At 38.0% G+C, this 16,221-nt stretch overlaps 1 protein-coding gene across 2 annotated transcripts in view; it reads left to right on the forward strand.

Annotated features, from left to right (window-relative positions):
• LOC149842404 (filament-like plant protein 4) overlaps positions 1-15,683 on the forward strand; it is a 36,596-nt gene extending 20,913 nt beyond the window's left edge. Inside the window, exons 2-6 of one of the 2 annotated variants that reach the window (XM_090001422.1) lie at positions 2,269-2,392; positions 2,854-3,031; positions 3,260-5,663; positions 5,865-5,928; positions 14,562-15,683. In XM_090001422.1, coding sequence (XP_089857548.1) covers positions 2,282-2,392; positions 2,854-3,031; positions 3,260-5,663; positions 5,865-5,928; positions 14,562-15,020 — 3,216 coding nt within the window. In that variant the 5' untranslated portion in view covers positions 2,269-2,281 and the 3' untranslated portion in view covers positions 15,021-15,683. Of the gene's footprint in view, positions 1-2,238; positions 2,393-2,853; positions 3,032-3,259; positions 5,664-5,861; positions 5,929-14,561 lie in introns of both variants that reach the window. The other variant, XM_090001421.1, reaches the window with a different exon arrangement.
• Positions 15,684-16,221: the final 538 nt, after the last annotated feature.

Below are 16,221 nucleotides of genomic sequence, written 5' to 3' on the forward strand. Positions count from 1 at the left end.
GTGACAGGATCATTGTTCCCAAATGGGCAGACGCTGGTTGTGGGTTGTTGAGAACCGATGGCGCGGTCCTCACGATCATGCGATGAAGAATGGCAAGAGGGAATAGGGAAAAACCACCACAAACGGTGGGCCTGATTTTCTTATTTTCTTTATTGCAATGGAAATCAGCCGTACAAATAAACAATAAATGAATGAAATAACAGTAGACAAAACAGAACAGGTAAAGACGTGAAGACAAAAGGAATAAATGCAAAAGGGAAATCTGCAGGAAAAGAAAAAAAAACAGGCAAAAAGTTGCTGAAGGAAATTCGGCTGCTGCCAGTTTTGAATATTCTCCATCTTGCGCACGGAACCCTAGAGGGGTTTTTAAAGCTTTTGGCTGGATCCAGGTATCGGATCCGGCCCCGGACCCAATGCCGCTCTGATGTGCTGTTGGATCTGGATTCGGCACGCAACGGGACCTCTTCCCCATGTCTTGGAACCAATATCTGGATTGGATCCGCTGCTTGGATCTGATTCCCAAAGTGCAAATCCGGTCCCTGGCTTGGGTCACGCTGTATGGATCCGAGTCCGTTCCTGCCCTGCATCAGATATGGATCCAATAGAGGATCAATATCATCCACAACTATTCACGTGTATGTTTTATATTCTAATGTAATATGTATTACTAATGTAGGGCAGTTTCGTCCATGTAAAAGTCTTGTAACCCTATTAAGCTTAATGATGAATTAGTGCAGCCATTAAGAAAATAGCGAGGCTGCCGATTCCCCAAAAGAAGGCTCTGTTCTCCCTCCTTACTCCTTTCTTGGTTTCTTCAACAAAACACGCCAACCCATTGGCAGTTTTATCATAATTAACTTGTCTTTTCTTTAAGTTGTCACTTTTTGAGTTTGTAGTTGAAACTTACTATGCTTGATTGGTTGATCCTAGGAAAATTTTGTTGGTGTAGATATGGAACACATGCACTTCACGGAAAGCTCATTAGCTTTTCATTATTCAGTTACTACTAGGATAGACAACTTGAACTAGCTTTGTATGTGAATGCTACTTCCCTTCTAATTTGATTGATTTATAGTAGTTGCATGAGAAAAATGCTTAAATGACTCTGGAAAAATTGCTGATCATACTGTAGGAAATTGTGCTTCAAACTTTCAACTGATGCAAGTTATACCTTTCTGCATCAATCATCTCAATCTTTTGCTTGTAATCTTGACTGAAACATTATAGCTGATAGGTGGTATTCCTTTAACTGATTATAGTTTGATGAAGTTTGATTTTAGATTGTATTTCTAGATTCAGAAGGTTGTAGTTAAACATGGTTGTTAGACATACATTTTGATCTAATAAATTTGGTGCAGGACTATCGGTTCTTCTTTCCAAGTTACTTTTCTAGCCTTTGGTTAGATTAATATTTAGAATTGTTGCAAAGATGCATCTAAACTTTGAATATCCTTTTACCCTATCAATTAGGTAAAATAAGCCTCATACGCCCACCTGTCATTGCTAGAATCTTTTCATTCTTGCTGATCCTTCTTGTGGTTATATGTTTTGGCACGCTAAAATTTTATTGAGCACCAGCTTGCTTGTAAATAGCATCAGAAGTGACCACAGCAATTTGAGGAGTACATGGAAAATGCACGGGTAGTCGGTTTGCATCATTGGTTAGCGGGACAGTACAAATGCTGTCACCTAGAATTCTAGTGTTGCAGTGCAGCATATTTCAAAGTGGCATTGGAGCGTCTAGAAAAATTTAAATACGGCACCGCTTGTAGAATCCATGCAGAGTGGAAATATAATTTTTTTGCAAGGAAGATCATTCTGATATTTTCTAATGGTCCTCAATCTTCCTTGTAGTATGCTACTTGATGATGTGTTTCCACTTCTTGAAAACAATCTCAGGGTTATATTAGAATTTGTTTGTGCATCTGATTGAGTTCATGTCTGTTTACATGATTTACATTTAGTTAGTTTCTTTATCAAAATTGTCTGAGTTAAGGATCCTTTTCCATGTTGATTTACTATCTTAATATTCTGTAAGGGACTTATTTACCATACATTTTTGTCGTATGCCCTTTTTCCTTGAGGTACAATTGTAGTTATATAGTACTCTGTCGTCTGTGTCTGAAATGCTTGTGTTGCTACTTCATGTGCTAGTCTTTTAGTTGATTCTTAATCCTGTCTTTGTAGGTTCTTCTTTTCTAATGCTAGTTTCGCTATGATCTAACTGTGAAGTTGCAGTGGATCTGCATTTAATGTGTTTATTCACAGGATATAATTCAATATGGACCGTCGGAGTTGGCCTTGGAAAAAGAAAAGCTCTGACAAAGCTACAGCTGTTACAGACTCTAGCGATGCATCTTTGGCTAATTCAAGCAGTCAGCATGATGATCAGGTAAACCACTGACTTCACTTGTTTGTCTGAATGCTATGAAACTTCTAAGCCAAAATTATTATGTTATTCATTTATTTTTCAATCATTTTTCATTTTCCCCTATAATTAAGCTCACTGTTGCTAATAAAAAAAGCTCACTGTTCTAAATAAAGTTTATTTTGCATGACTTTAGCTGAACATAGAGATGAATTCATCTAATCCATCGTCTACAACAATTTGGTATCATATGGTTATCTTTTTGACTTTTACATGGTTTATGATAATAATATAACACTGGATGAAGAGAGCTTGTAAGCCTAAGAAAGAGGTGAGTTGATAATCAAATTTGATGGTACAAATGATTGTGGCTCACTTTCTTTTACCAATGAATGCTTATTTATTGGTATATCATGTTAAATACCAATCTTGCATATAAATTCATGCTCAACAGTCAACTGGGATTGCTTCATGTCTTTTGGCAGGATGCTTCAAATAATGTAAATTATGTCCAAATTTCTTTAGAAGCATATGCAAAGTTGACTGAATCAGAAGAGCAGGTGAAATTATTAAATAAAAAGCTTTCATTGGCACAGTCCGATGTTACCACCAAGGACAACCTTGCCAAGCAACATGCTAAAGTTGCTGAAGAAGCTGTATCAGGTATGAGTATAGAAGCATTTTTATACATTGATAAAACTTGCTACTGCTTCTTTTCTTCTATAGAACTTTGTAGGATTGGTGGAATCTTACTTTTTCTTATAAATTACTGTTGAATAAAGAAAATTACGTAGTTATTTGAAGTTGCATTTCTGTTTCCTTTTCATATTTGTATTTTGTATTCAATGAATTCCTTTATCTTGGTTTGGCTTGCTGGGCCCCAATTTTCAGGCTGGGAAAAGGCTGAAGCAGAAGCTCTGGCATTAAAACAACAGCTTGAATCTCTAGCACTAGAGAAGCTTGCAGCTGATGATCGGGTTTCCCATCTGGATGGGGCTCTCAAAGAGTGCATGAGGCAGATTCGGCATATTAAGGAGGAAAGTGAACAAAAAATGCAAGGATTGGTCATTAGCAAATCCAAACAATGGGAAAAGGTTCAGTTTGAATATGAAGCAAAAATAGTAAATTTAGAACAAGAGCTCCTCAGGGCTTCAGCTGAAAATGATGCACTTGCCAGATCATTGCAAGAACGTGCTGCTGTGATAATAAATTTGAAAGAAGAAAAATCTCAAGCTGATGCAGAAATTGAAGTGTTGAAGGCGAACATTCAGTCTTGTGAAAGGGAAATAAGTTCCATGAAGTACGAACTTCATATCGTTTCAAAGGAGATTGAGATCCGCAATGAGGAGAAGAATATGAGCATCAGATCTGCTGAAGCAGCAAATAAGCAACATTTAGACAGTGTAAAAAAAATAGCAAAACTAGAGGCAGAGTGCCAAAGGTTACGTAGCCTTGTCCGGAAGAAATTGCCTGGTCCTGCGGCATTGGCTCAAATGAAACTTGAAGTTGAGAACTTCGGAAGGGACCCTGGAGAAAATAGATTGCGACGATCCCCTGTCAAAAACCCAATCCCACATCCATCTCCAGTATCTGAATTTCCTCTTGACATTGCTCAGCAAAGCCATAAAGAGACCGAGTTCCTAACAACACGTTTGTTGGCAATGGAGGAAGAAACAAATATGCTGAAAGAGGCTCTTGCAAGGCGTAACAGTGAACTGCAGGCTTCTAGAAGCATGTGTGCTAAAACAGCAAGCAAGCTACATGCTGTTGAAGCACAGTTGCAGTCACTGGCTCATGGAAGAAGTTTGCCAAAATCAAATGTGGAGATGCCTGCTGAAGGATCTGTGGATCATAATAGTAGCAATCCTCCAAGCTTAACATCAATGTCTGAAGATGGCATTGATGATGAAGCTAGCTGTTCTGAGTCCTGGGCCACAGCACTGATTTCAGAACTGTCGAATTTCAAGAAAGAAAAGGTTACTGACAAAGGTAACAAGCTGGACATTTCTGCTAAGTTGGAAGCTATGAATGATTTTCTTGAGATGGAGAAATTAGCTTGTATGTCAACAGAATCCAATGGCATGATGTGCATGGCCATCAACTCGTCTGATAAAAAAATTGATGAAACTGGATCTGGCTCATTTGTTTCTGCTCCTAAGCACGAGGCTTGTATCAACTCAGGAAATCTGGTTTCTCTTAGCCAAGAATCTTCCCACTTAGAGTTTGCATCTGATGCAAGCAAGGCATCATTGTCACAGCTTCAGAAAAGACTATCAGTCATCTTTGATTCACATGCTAGGGAAACTGACATGGAGAGGGTTTTGGATGACATTAGATGTGTGGTTCAAGATATACAAAATTCTTTACCACGGTCTTCTGTAGGTTCCTCAGGGGAGCAACAGTCTGAAACTGCTGGTCTGCAATCTGTTCCTCATGCTGTAAGCATAGCCATGGATAATAGGGATTCCTCTGTTCCATGTCTATGTCTGAATCAGTGTATGAGAACTGACTTTACAGGTGCTGTAACAAAGATCCACAATTTTGTTTCATCACTTGCAAAAGAAGCAAAGAACATCTGGAAGGATCAAAATTCTGTTGATCAGCGGTTAGTTGATAAAATGGAACACTTCTCTGAATCTGTTAGTAAAGTTTTAAGTGGCAAAATGAGCATGCCAGAATTTATTATTGATCTTGCTCATGTTTTGTCTGAAGTAAGTGAACTACACTTCCATGTTCTGAATAGTAATGCCTCCAAGGGGGAATGCAATGGTGTTGTTTATGCGGGCGATTTAATCAGTGCTGGGGATGAATTACCTAAATATCCTTCAAAAGATGTAGCTTACAATGGGAAAACCTTTGGTTCTACTTCTGATGTTGAGAGTCTGCAAGAAGGAACGTTGGGTCATGTCTCTGAGATTAAGGGCACATCCTATAAATCCCTAAATGAAGAAATTTCTCAATTGAAACTAGAGAAGGATAATCTGGAAGCAGATTTGGCTAGATGTATGGAAAGCTTGGAACAAACAAAAGCTCAATTAGCAGAAACAGAGAGCCAGGTATCTGACCTGAAGTTGCAGCTTGCATCTTCTCAGAAGTCCAATAGCTTGGCAGAGACACAGCTGAAATGTATGGCCGAATCTTATAAGTTGCTTGAGTTGCGTGTTTCAGAAACAGAAAGTGAATTAAACCAGATAAAAGAAAAAGCACAGAAGGTAGATTTGGAGCTCCAAGCAAAGCAGCATGGCCATCAGGAAGCTTTAGCCAAATGCAAGGATCTTCAGGAGCAACTTCAAAGGTTAGATGGCATTGTGTTAGTTATGTTCTAATCATGGAAAAACCAGACTATCTGTCATTAATCGAAGTTATATACCGTGCAAGTATTTTGAAAACATCTATATCTATATAAATGCTTTTAGTGTTGTGGTTATACTTCTTGATGTGGATCTTGCTTTTGATCTCATTATTTCCATGTCTGCATGCATGTGAATGTCAGTAGGAATGAGCGATGTTCTCTCTGCTCTTCATCTTCAGCTGTTGATACTGAACTCAAAGCCAAACAGGTAAGCAGTATAAAATTCCTCGATAACTTGGAGACCTTTTTTTTCATTCTTTTTTTTCTGAGCCCCCACGTTCTCTATAATAAGCCTGAAGTATGAAGCAGGTGCGATATTGGAATTAGAGAATTCTTCAACTTGTGCTTTAATGTGTACTTTACATTTAATACATTCCATTTGAAGTAAAGATTCACTATGCATAAGATGCACCTTTCTACATAAAATCTGAATCACATCTATGCACCACTTGGAATGCTCATTCAGATGCTGCTGCTAGCCTCCAGGCTTTATTGTTTCCAGGACATTGAAGTTTTGCTTACTGTTACGCTAAAATATATCCTAAGACAATTATTGGCAGTGTATAAGCACCAAGTGGCATCTGAATGCTCATTGTCAATTGCTTTCCATGTTTTCTGTTTGGCAACAGTTTTCTCACTTATTGTTTTCTCAACTCTAGCTGGGTCATAAAGTAGCTGCAGATTCATTGACTTTGTAATGAGTCTAAAAAGCACACCAATTATGATCATGTACTACGAAACTGACTGAACCTACACCATTACACTGATTCAAGATAGTTTTCTTCGCCTAAGCTTAACTTCTAGCTAGTAGATTTGGTTATATACACAGGACTGCTTGGATTTCCATATGTTTTTGAAAATATGCTTTTATGCTTTATGGACTGGTAAATATTCGTTAACTTCCCTAAACTAAATGGTGTCTTTCCATTTTGTGCTGGCTAGTGTTGCAGTCAACATCTTAGTCATATGTGTTGTTTTCTTGTCACAATCAATTTTCTTTTGGCTCATGGACATGCACACATGCACATGTACACTTAGGGTTTTTAATTTGTCTGTTGTGTCCGTACTATAACGACAAAACAAGGAATTAGTTGCTATTAAAAATCTCACACCTGTTGGTAACTATCCTTGTTGCCTCTCCTGAAATCTAAGCGTGCGTCTTTACATGTTAGTCTTTCGAAGGTAAATGGAATGTGTTCAGAAAATTGATAATAAGCATGAAAGATGGCAAATTAATAATAGTAGGAGACATACATTATGGAAGATCTTCTTTTGTCTACAGAGCATGGAAGTAAAAATGTGGACAAGATATTACCCAAAATTGGCCAACTATGTCACATAGGTGTGGGTGAGGATACAGGTGCGAATGTGGCGATGCGGCACTTTAAAAAAACTTCGGTGCGGGGGTGCAGGAAGGGTATATATATATTTTAAGTTAATACTATGTGTATGTGTGTGCATTTATGTATTTATTTATATAATATAGATAAAACTGAACTTGGTTAGGGTTAACTGAATCTACTTTTAGACAAAAATGGACCTCAGTGTGGTTGACTTCACCTGACAAAGGAAGCCATGCCCAAGTGTCGCACCCACATGGATGCGGGTGTAACGACCCCAACTCATACCCCTTAAAAGTGCGAATTTTTTTTTTAAACCAATTGCGGAAATATTCCCAGTGACCCGGGGCCTTTACAATTTCACCACGCCACAAAAGATCTTACATTTATCATCACAAATCATAGCAACTCATTATTTATTAATTATTAAAGAAAGAGTATCTAACAATAATTGCAAAAGATATATTACAGTTATTTTAATGACATAAAAGTAAATAAAGGAAAGATTGAGACACGTTGTCCCTTTATGAACTGTCCAGCAAAAGCGTGACACTCGTAGTTCTCCCAGAAGCTAGTCGTTTCACTGACCCCCTGTGGTTGCGAACAAGGTTTTAAAACTCGTGACTCGTGACTCGACTCGTTCTTTATTGACTCGTGACTCGGTGGGTCAACTCAGTGACTCGGACCGGGTTTTGTTAACTTTTGATTTTAAAAGAAAGTCAATATATAAATTGTCATTTAAACATATAAAGGTTTGTAGAATGACTTAATTACTAGTTTAATTGATTAATAAGTAAAATAACATAAGTAAAACTGCTCTTAATTCAAATCTCACATTTACTAAAGAAACAACACAAGCAGGAACAAGTTTTTCAAGACAATATATAAAGAATGACTTAATTACTAGCTTCAAGAACTTTAATAGCCATGCTCGATCATGGTTTACATCCTGAATATATGGACATAGTTGTTGTGTTGCAGGGCCTCAGAAAATCCTTGTAAAATTTTGGGAACATTGAACTTTATCTTGATATTTGTAAGCGCCTGTCTGACGTAGAGTTGATTGGACCATGCCTTATATATCTGCACATAAATGCATATAAGCTTTGGATAATGAGAATGCAGTGATGTATATATATTATAATGAGGGGTACCGGGTTTGATTCCTTACCTGGAGCTACCAAAAGGAATGAATGATGGACATGTGAAATTTGATAGACTTTTACTAATTTTGTGATTTTATATTAAGTTGGTAAGCCTATTGTTATTATGCTATTTGTTTTTTGAAAAATGAACACTTACATATGAAAAAATTGCCCATAGCCTTTGAAAAAGGAAAAAAGAAAAAAGTGCCCAAAACTCGCCAGTCATGCCGAGTCAAGGCTGAGTTTTCGCAAAACGAGTTGACCTTGCCGGGTTGGCTCGTTGGAGGGCCGAGCCGAGTCAGTCGAGTCACCGAGTTGACTCGGCGAGTTTTAAAACCCTGGCTGCGAAAACTATAAAAATAAGGGTGTCAGAAATTTAAGGAATTCTATGTACGAATCCCTCTAATGAATTAAATGAACATAAAGAATACATATAAGATTTTATGCAATAATTTAGAGGGATACAATTATGACATTTACATAATTCAATTTAAGCATTCATGCAATAGGGAACAATTATTAAGCATGAGAGAACATTTAATAAATAACAGAGATCACATTTTAAGCAATATAATCATTTAACATGCTTTAGTGATCAACAATATGCATTCACCAACATTTAACAGTTAAGGAAACAGGTAAACATGCATGATCTAATGCATAACAGGAATGTGCATGACTTCATTGTAATGCATGAGTAAATTATTATCTTTCATTATAGTTTTACTTTTATATGTATGTCCCTATTAAATGCACACAATTTAAGTTTCTCTTTTTAATTATCGTTGCCCGCGGATACACCAAACGGGTACAATTTTTCCAAGGTCAAATAGGGTTTTCAGGGTAACCTAGCACACAAGTTGTATTTTATTACTGGGTTTCAAACTTAGTCATCGACCGAATCACCTTCGGAACATTAGACCTCCACATCTAATGTCAGGACACTAAGGACCTCCATATCCAATAGTGTCACTTTCTTGGTATACCAAAACAACAGTTGTGTCTACACACCACCTCCAGGTAAAGTGACGGACTCTCCCTAAAACTGTGGTCAGGAGAAGGAACCTCAATATCGGATTAAGGGGTAATCAAATAAAGCACACTGAGTTTTTGTATCCTTATGGTCCTCCAAAACCGAATATCTAAGATTCTCATTCTTCCGATGAGAGATCCCAGAACGTATATTACACTATTCTTATTCATTATCTTTTTATTAGAAGCTAATTATTGAGTTTTGCAATTCATCATGCAAAAGCAAAAGCAGAAGCTCGCATCTTCTCCTGCAAGAACCATCGCTGGACTCTCGCCTGTGGAAAAGCATAGAACAATGCAATACCATACGACAACTAAACTGATAAGAAAGTGGAAATTCTTGAAGTGGTGAATGCTAAACTGAGATTTGAATATGAGACTCTTCTTGAAGATCCCACTCCTTACAGACAGCTAATTGAGTCTCTTACTTATCTGTCTATCACCAGACCAGATATAGTAGTTCACTCTGCTAGTTAATTTCAACTTGCTCCAACAACTGTGCACATGAGTGTTGTATTAAGGATCGTCAGATATATCAAGAACACCATAACAAAATGACTTCCTATCCTTCTCCTCATCTTTAGACTTGCTTATACTGATGTTGATTGGAGAGAAAATCCCAATGATAGAATCTTAATTACCGGTGTTTGTGTTTTTGTAGGAGATTCTCTAGTTGTCTTGAGATGCAAGAAATAATAGAAAGTCTCATTATCTATATATTATATATAGTATAATGTGTCTGTAGTTGTTTGAGTGTGTTAAAATAGTATACATATATATATACTATAATGTGTTTGTAATTTGCTTTTTGAGTCGGGTATTTTGGTCATTTCTCCTTGTAATAAAATATCCACTAGGGACTGTGTGTAGCCCTTTTTTATTTTTTTATTCTCTTTTTTTTTGTCCTTGATCAACTTACCAAGGGCTATTTGGTCATTAGCCAAAAAGTTGTTGGGAGGCTGCCCAACCATCAGATTTCTGATTGTTGAGTGCTCCCAACTTGGAGCTTCCAATGGCCTCCCCTTTGAATGAGGCTGTGTGTATAAATAAGGTTAACCCCTCTTGTTTTCTTCAATGCTTGTGTTAAGCATTTTAATCAATAAAAGCTAACATTTTTTACTTTTGTGTTTTTATTATTGCCTTATTGGCTTTTGTACTGTCCTATGGTGGACTTATGCATGTGCAATAATCTTATAAGCCCTTAGTGGCTAGTGTTTTTCTTTGCTTCCGCATATTTCATTACAAAAGGGTCTGCCTCGAGCTCTTCCTTCTTCTGCTATTGTAATGTATATATATATATATATAGGGACACTTGTCCCCTTTTGTTTATGCTTCTCTAAGCATGTTATGTCCGATAAAATATATATTTTTACATTGTTGTGTTGATCTTTTTAACTCTTTGAGTCTTGTATATGCCTTAGTGCTTTGTGTATTAACCAAAGTTACCGGAAGCGCCTAGGCGCATGGGGGAAGCGCGTTTTGGAAGCGCGAAACGTCGCGCTTCCGAAACGTGCAGGGAAGCATGCTTTTTTTTTTTGGAAGCGTGCATCCCAAAAATGGGAAGCACGCTTTCCCACGCTTCCCCATTTTTTCAAATTTTTTTTTTTGCTTCCGGTTCGCTTCCTAGGTCGCTTCCGAGACGGTTCGTAATTTTCTTTTAAGTCATCCCACGCTTCTCGCTTCCTAAATTTTTAAAAGTGCCTCGCTTCCCGCTCCCGCTTCCCGCTCCCGCTTCCCGCTCCCGCTTCCCGCTCCCGCTTCCCGTATCGCTTCCCCGACTGGTAACTCTGGTATTAACCCATATTGGGTTTGTAATAGTGCGTGTGCACTTTGTTTTGTATTTCTTCATACATGATTATAGAAGGGACCAAAATGGCCCGCCCCTTTGACCTTGGTTTGACCAAGGCAAAATATATAAAGAAAAGTCGGGTATGAGTTGGACCCAACTTGACTCAGTATAGGACCCGATCTGCAGCATACCCGCACTATGTTCGGTACCCCCCCCCGTGTCGACGCATGTCGACATGGTTACGCCAACCATTTCGGTGTGTCCCTGTTACATAGCAACGAACTAAAAAAAATTAGTCGGTTGAGGGGGGGGGGGACTTGCTGGTATTGGGTTTGAGGAGGTTCTCGCCGGCAAGCACCTCTCAGGCTCTCAACAAAGAACTGAAAATAAAAATAACCATTGGAGGAGGCGGGGTTTGCTGGATTTGCAGACGAGGTGGTGCTCGCCGGCGAACCCTAGCAGAAGGGTACCTATCTGCGATCCCGGCAAGTTTCACAGACACTGGGGAGATGAGCACCACCTGGACGACCTTCGCGTCGAGCCTTCTTCAGAGATGGGACGACCTTCATGGGAGCTTGTTGCAGAGATGAGAGGTGTGGGTGTGAAGACGATGAGGCTCCTCACTTTAATAAGTCTTGTCATAATTTTAAAAATTCTCAGCTGTGAATCTTGTGCCCATGAAAGCTGAACTCAGGTTCAGGGGCGTGATTCATTTTCACAAGTTACAAGGCAATCACATTCACAGCGGGTTTCACAGGTGTATTTTCACATGTTTGTAACACCCTGTGATTTTCCTGTGAAACTGATTTAGAATCCAAAAAATCTGTGTAAGTTTCAAAATCACAGGGCTTTGCAAACATGCCCTTGATGTTCAGAACTTACGAATCTCGCTTCACCTTCTTCAAACTTTATCCTTTTTCTAACAAAATTATAATCTATTTGGAAATGCTTCAGCTTCCTCAAACTCTATCCTTTTCTAACAAAATTATATTCTATTTGGAAATGTTTAGGCTTGTCATAAGAAACAAGGTTTTGTGCTAAAGCTAGAGTACTTCTATTTTCACAGTAAGCTATGAAAAAATTTACCCTTCAACCTGACTGCTCATAAGACTTCTTACCTAAATAATTTCTAAAATAATACTTGCCAATGTCCTGTATTCTGCTTCGTGCTGGTTCTTGCAATTATTTTTTGTTTCCTACTCTTCCATGACATTAAGTTTTTACCGAAGAATACACAAAATCTAGACATAGATTTACTTGTATTTGGTTCTCTTGCCCAATCTGCATCTAAATATCCCAAATTAGGCTGTATATGGATTCTTGTTGTCTCATTTTTATAATAAATGTCCTTGTGCAATAGTCCTTTCTACATGCTGATGATCTTCTTTAATGCCTCTACATGTGTAGTGCTAGTATTATGCATAAGGCTCTGTTTGGGAGCCGGAGATGGGAGTGGAGATGGTATTTAATGAGGGTGTAATTAATACCACTTACCACCACAGGTGTTTGAGAACTCCGTTTTGGGGGATGAGGCTGGTGTTGGGAGTGGAGATGAGAGTGGAGATGGGCCATTTTCAACATCCTCACAAGGATATTGTTGACAACTCCAGTCTCATCTAGCATTTTCATCTCCACTCCCATCAATCCTCTCATCTCTTCTCCAACACCGCCTCTCAAACAGAGCCTAAATTGACAAACTTGATTCACAACAAACACAATATTAGACTTGGTAATAATAAAATACTATGAAGCTCCCTCCTTCTGTACCTCTATACCTCTCTTGATCTGTCAATGTTTCTCCTTGATATTTAGAAAGCCTTTTGTTCATTGCACATGGCATATCAATAAGCTTACAAGAAGCCATACTAAATCTCTTAAGATATCAATAACATATTTTTGCTGTGACATTTTGAGTTGATTAGCTTGTCTGTCAATTTCAATACCCAAGAAATAGCTCAACTCTCCCAAATCTTTCATCAAAAAATTTTCAAGTAGAATTTTTTTAATTTCATTGATTAGATCCAACTGAACTACTGGTTATGATCATATCATCATGTAAAAGAACAGTCACAATTCCTTCATTAATTCTGTGCAAGAAAAATGAATGATTAATGATATTGCGAGCAGATGAATGATAGCATGTATGTATTCTTGTAAATACATTTTTTCTGAATATGGTCACTACCTTTCCTATTCTGCTTTAAGCCCTTTCCTATTTGCGATAGTGATGGATGAGCTTACGAGATCAATTCAAGAAAATGTACCGTGGTGTATGTTGTTTGCTGATGATATTGTTTTGATTGATGAGTCTAGAGCTGGGGTTAATGCTAAGTTAGAATTATGGAGACAGACATTGGAAGCTAGAGGTTTTAAGTTGAGTAAGAGTAAGACTGAATATATGGAATGTCGGTTTAGTAAGCAACGAAGTAGTGATGGGAGTGTAGTGAAGCTTGGTGAGCAAGATATACCGGTGAATGATTATTTCAAATATTTGGGATCCATCATTCAAAAGTATGGAGAAATTGATGGAGATGTAAATCATAGGATAAAGGTTGGGTGGATGAAATGGAAAAGTGCTACTGGAGTGCTGTGCGATCGTAGAATGCCATTGCGGTTGAAGGGAAAGTTTTATAGGACGACTATTAGACCCGCTTTACTATATGGTACGGAATGTTGGGCTGCCAAGAGACATCATATTCAAAAAATGAGTGTAGCTGAGATGCAGATGCTTAGATGGATGTGTGGAAATACAATAAAAGATAAGATTCGGAACGAAGAGATACGTAAGAAGGTAGGTGTTGCACCCATTGAGAATAAGATGCGAGAGAATCGTTTACGGTGGTTTGGACATATTCGGCGAAGGCCTAATGATGCTCCAGTTAGAAGGTTGGAGAAATGGGAAAATATATTAGTTAAAAGAGGTAGGGGTAGGCCTAGGAAGACTTGGATGGAGATGATAGGAAAGGATATGAATGCTTTGAACCTCACCGAGGACATGGCGTTGGATAGAAATGATTGGAGGAAAAGGATTCATGTGGAAGACCCAAAATGAATTTCTTTTTTGGTTCATATCGCTGACCCCAATTGTTTTGGGATGAAGGCGTAGTTGTTGTTGTTGTTGTTGTTGTATGGTCACTACCTTTGCTTCTCATCAGCTTCATCAGTTTCATATTAAGGGCAATCTCGCTCCCTCAAGTGAAAATAAAGGGACATTGGCTCGTTACTTGTATGTGTCCAAAGATTTTTGCAGCTTTAATCTGAAGATATGGTTTGGAATATTTCTTGTTTGGTGGTCATAACTATGCTTTTTTTAAAATATTTTATTCATTCAGAATTATTTAAAACTGTCATAATTAATTTGCTTTTATAGTATTGTGCCCATTTGTATGTTCGGTTAATGTCAGTTTATGTTGTTGAGAGTGCCTTGTTATTCAAGTTGTAGTGGATCAGGTGCTTAATTGTGAACATTAACATTACCAGACCACTCATCTTATATACTGATTACATAAATTTTTTTTCTCCATTTGCTTTGCAGGAAATAGAGATTGCAGCTGCAGCAGAGAAACTGGCTGAGTGCCAAGAGACTATCTTTCTCCTCGGAAGGCAACTTAAAGCATTACGTCCTCCTGCAGAGAATCCAGGCTCTCCAATCATTGACAAATGTCATGCAAATGGAGTCTTCTTGAAAGCTGAAATGGAAGTTCCTGAACTTTATGGCATGCATGATATGCTTGAATCCCAACCTGCTAATATGGAGCTGGCAGCTTCTGTTACACACAGAACGGATTGTGAATCCGGTGTGGATGTGTATAATGCTGCGTTGAGTTCATCAGACACAGAAACAAGCCCAATTACAATGTCGCCCAACAGTTCGAAGCGCCAGAAACACAGACCTTCCAAATCATCTTCATCGTCTGCATCGTCATTCCCAACCCCTGAGAAACAGGCACGTGGTGTTAGCAGATTCTTTTCTAGAGGGAAAACCAGCCTGTAGCATCCCCACAAGTTTCCTGAATTTTTTAAGTCACAAGAAATTAAACTAACCTGTGGATTCAAAAACCATTGCAAATATATAGAGGATGTATTTTTTGATTCCACTGCCTTACAGATTATATTTTCTGTTGAGATGGTGGCATACCAATACATTAGTTGCCTGCATCAAAAACTGTTGTTTTCCTTCAGAACAGGATCTACTGGAGGTTCTCAATTTGGTTTATTGAAGCAGTTTTCTTACCCAACATTCGTTCAACAAAGTTATGAGGAAGCCTTCTGTTCCTTTGCAAATCAAGAGAATGGATGCAGATTTCTTAATAAGCCTGCCATTCCATTGCTGGTCTAGAACAAGTACGCTATGTATCTGTGTTTAGATTGCAGAATCCAGTTCTTTATGTATGAGAAGGAAGAGGAAGGTGGAATTGTATATACATGTCTGATATGTAGAGTTGCAGTCTCTTTTTCTTTTTTCTTTTTCCTAATATGGGTTTTATTTGGGTTGAGGTCTGTTAATGGTAATGACAGTTGTGTCAATCTTGAAAGGGAACTTAGAAAGAAAGATCCTCAATGTGTCCTCAAGTTTTCTTGATGGTTAATTTCTTTAATTTGTTGTAAGCTTTCAGACATCTTGTTGTTCATATCAATTTATATAAAAATTTTGACAGCATGACCTGTAAACAGTGAAATGCAGATTTCTTTTTTATGTTGTTGAAACTGATCATTCTTTGCGTTTATAATTATATGATCTCTTTGGCTGAGAAGGTTGCATTGCCACTGTAGCTTCTTGGTCTTCTGTGTCAAGCAACGGTTGGCTACATGCTGTAAAGATATAAGCAAGTTTGTTCTTACACGTCATGCATACTTTTTTTTAATTAATCTTAAAAGAAATTGACTTTTATCTTAGTTTTTTTGGGGGGGGTTATAGCAAATAGAACACCTAATCCTTGGTCCATTATCTATTTTTGTGCCTATTCCAAGGTCGTGTGCATTTATACACACAAATATCCGCAATCTCTCTAGGTCACTTTTAGGACCTTTCAAAAATCCTAGTTTGTGGGCGTTTTTCACTTGATCTGAGCTGGTAGATGTGTTTATCGCAGTTTATTCAGTAAGAAACATGTATTTGATCGAGTATTGAATGTTTAGATGTGTTTTTTAAAGAGATAAAGTTCAATAGCTGATACTATACTAAAATTTAATGA

Source organism: Nuphar pumila, chromosome 3 (assembly GCF_984573655.1).
Source record: "Nuphar pumila chromosome 3, dmNupPumi1.hap1.1, whole genome shotgun sequence".
Lineage (NCBI taxonomy): Eukaryota > Viridiplantae > Streptophyta > Magnoliopsida > Nymphaeales > Nymphaeaceae > Nuphar > Nuphar pumila.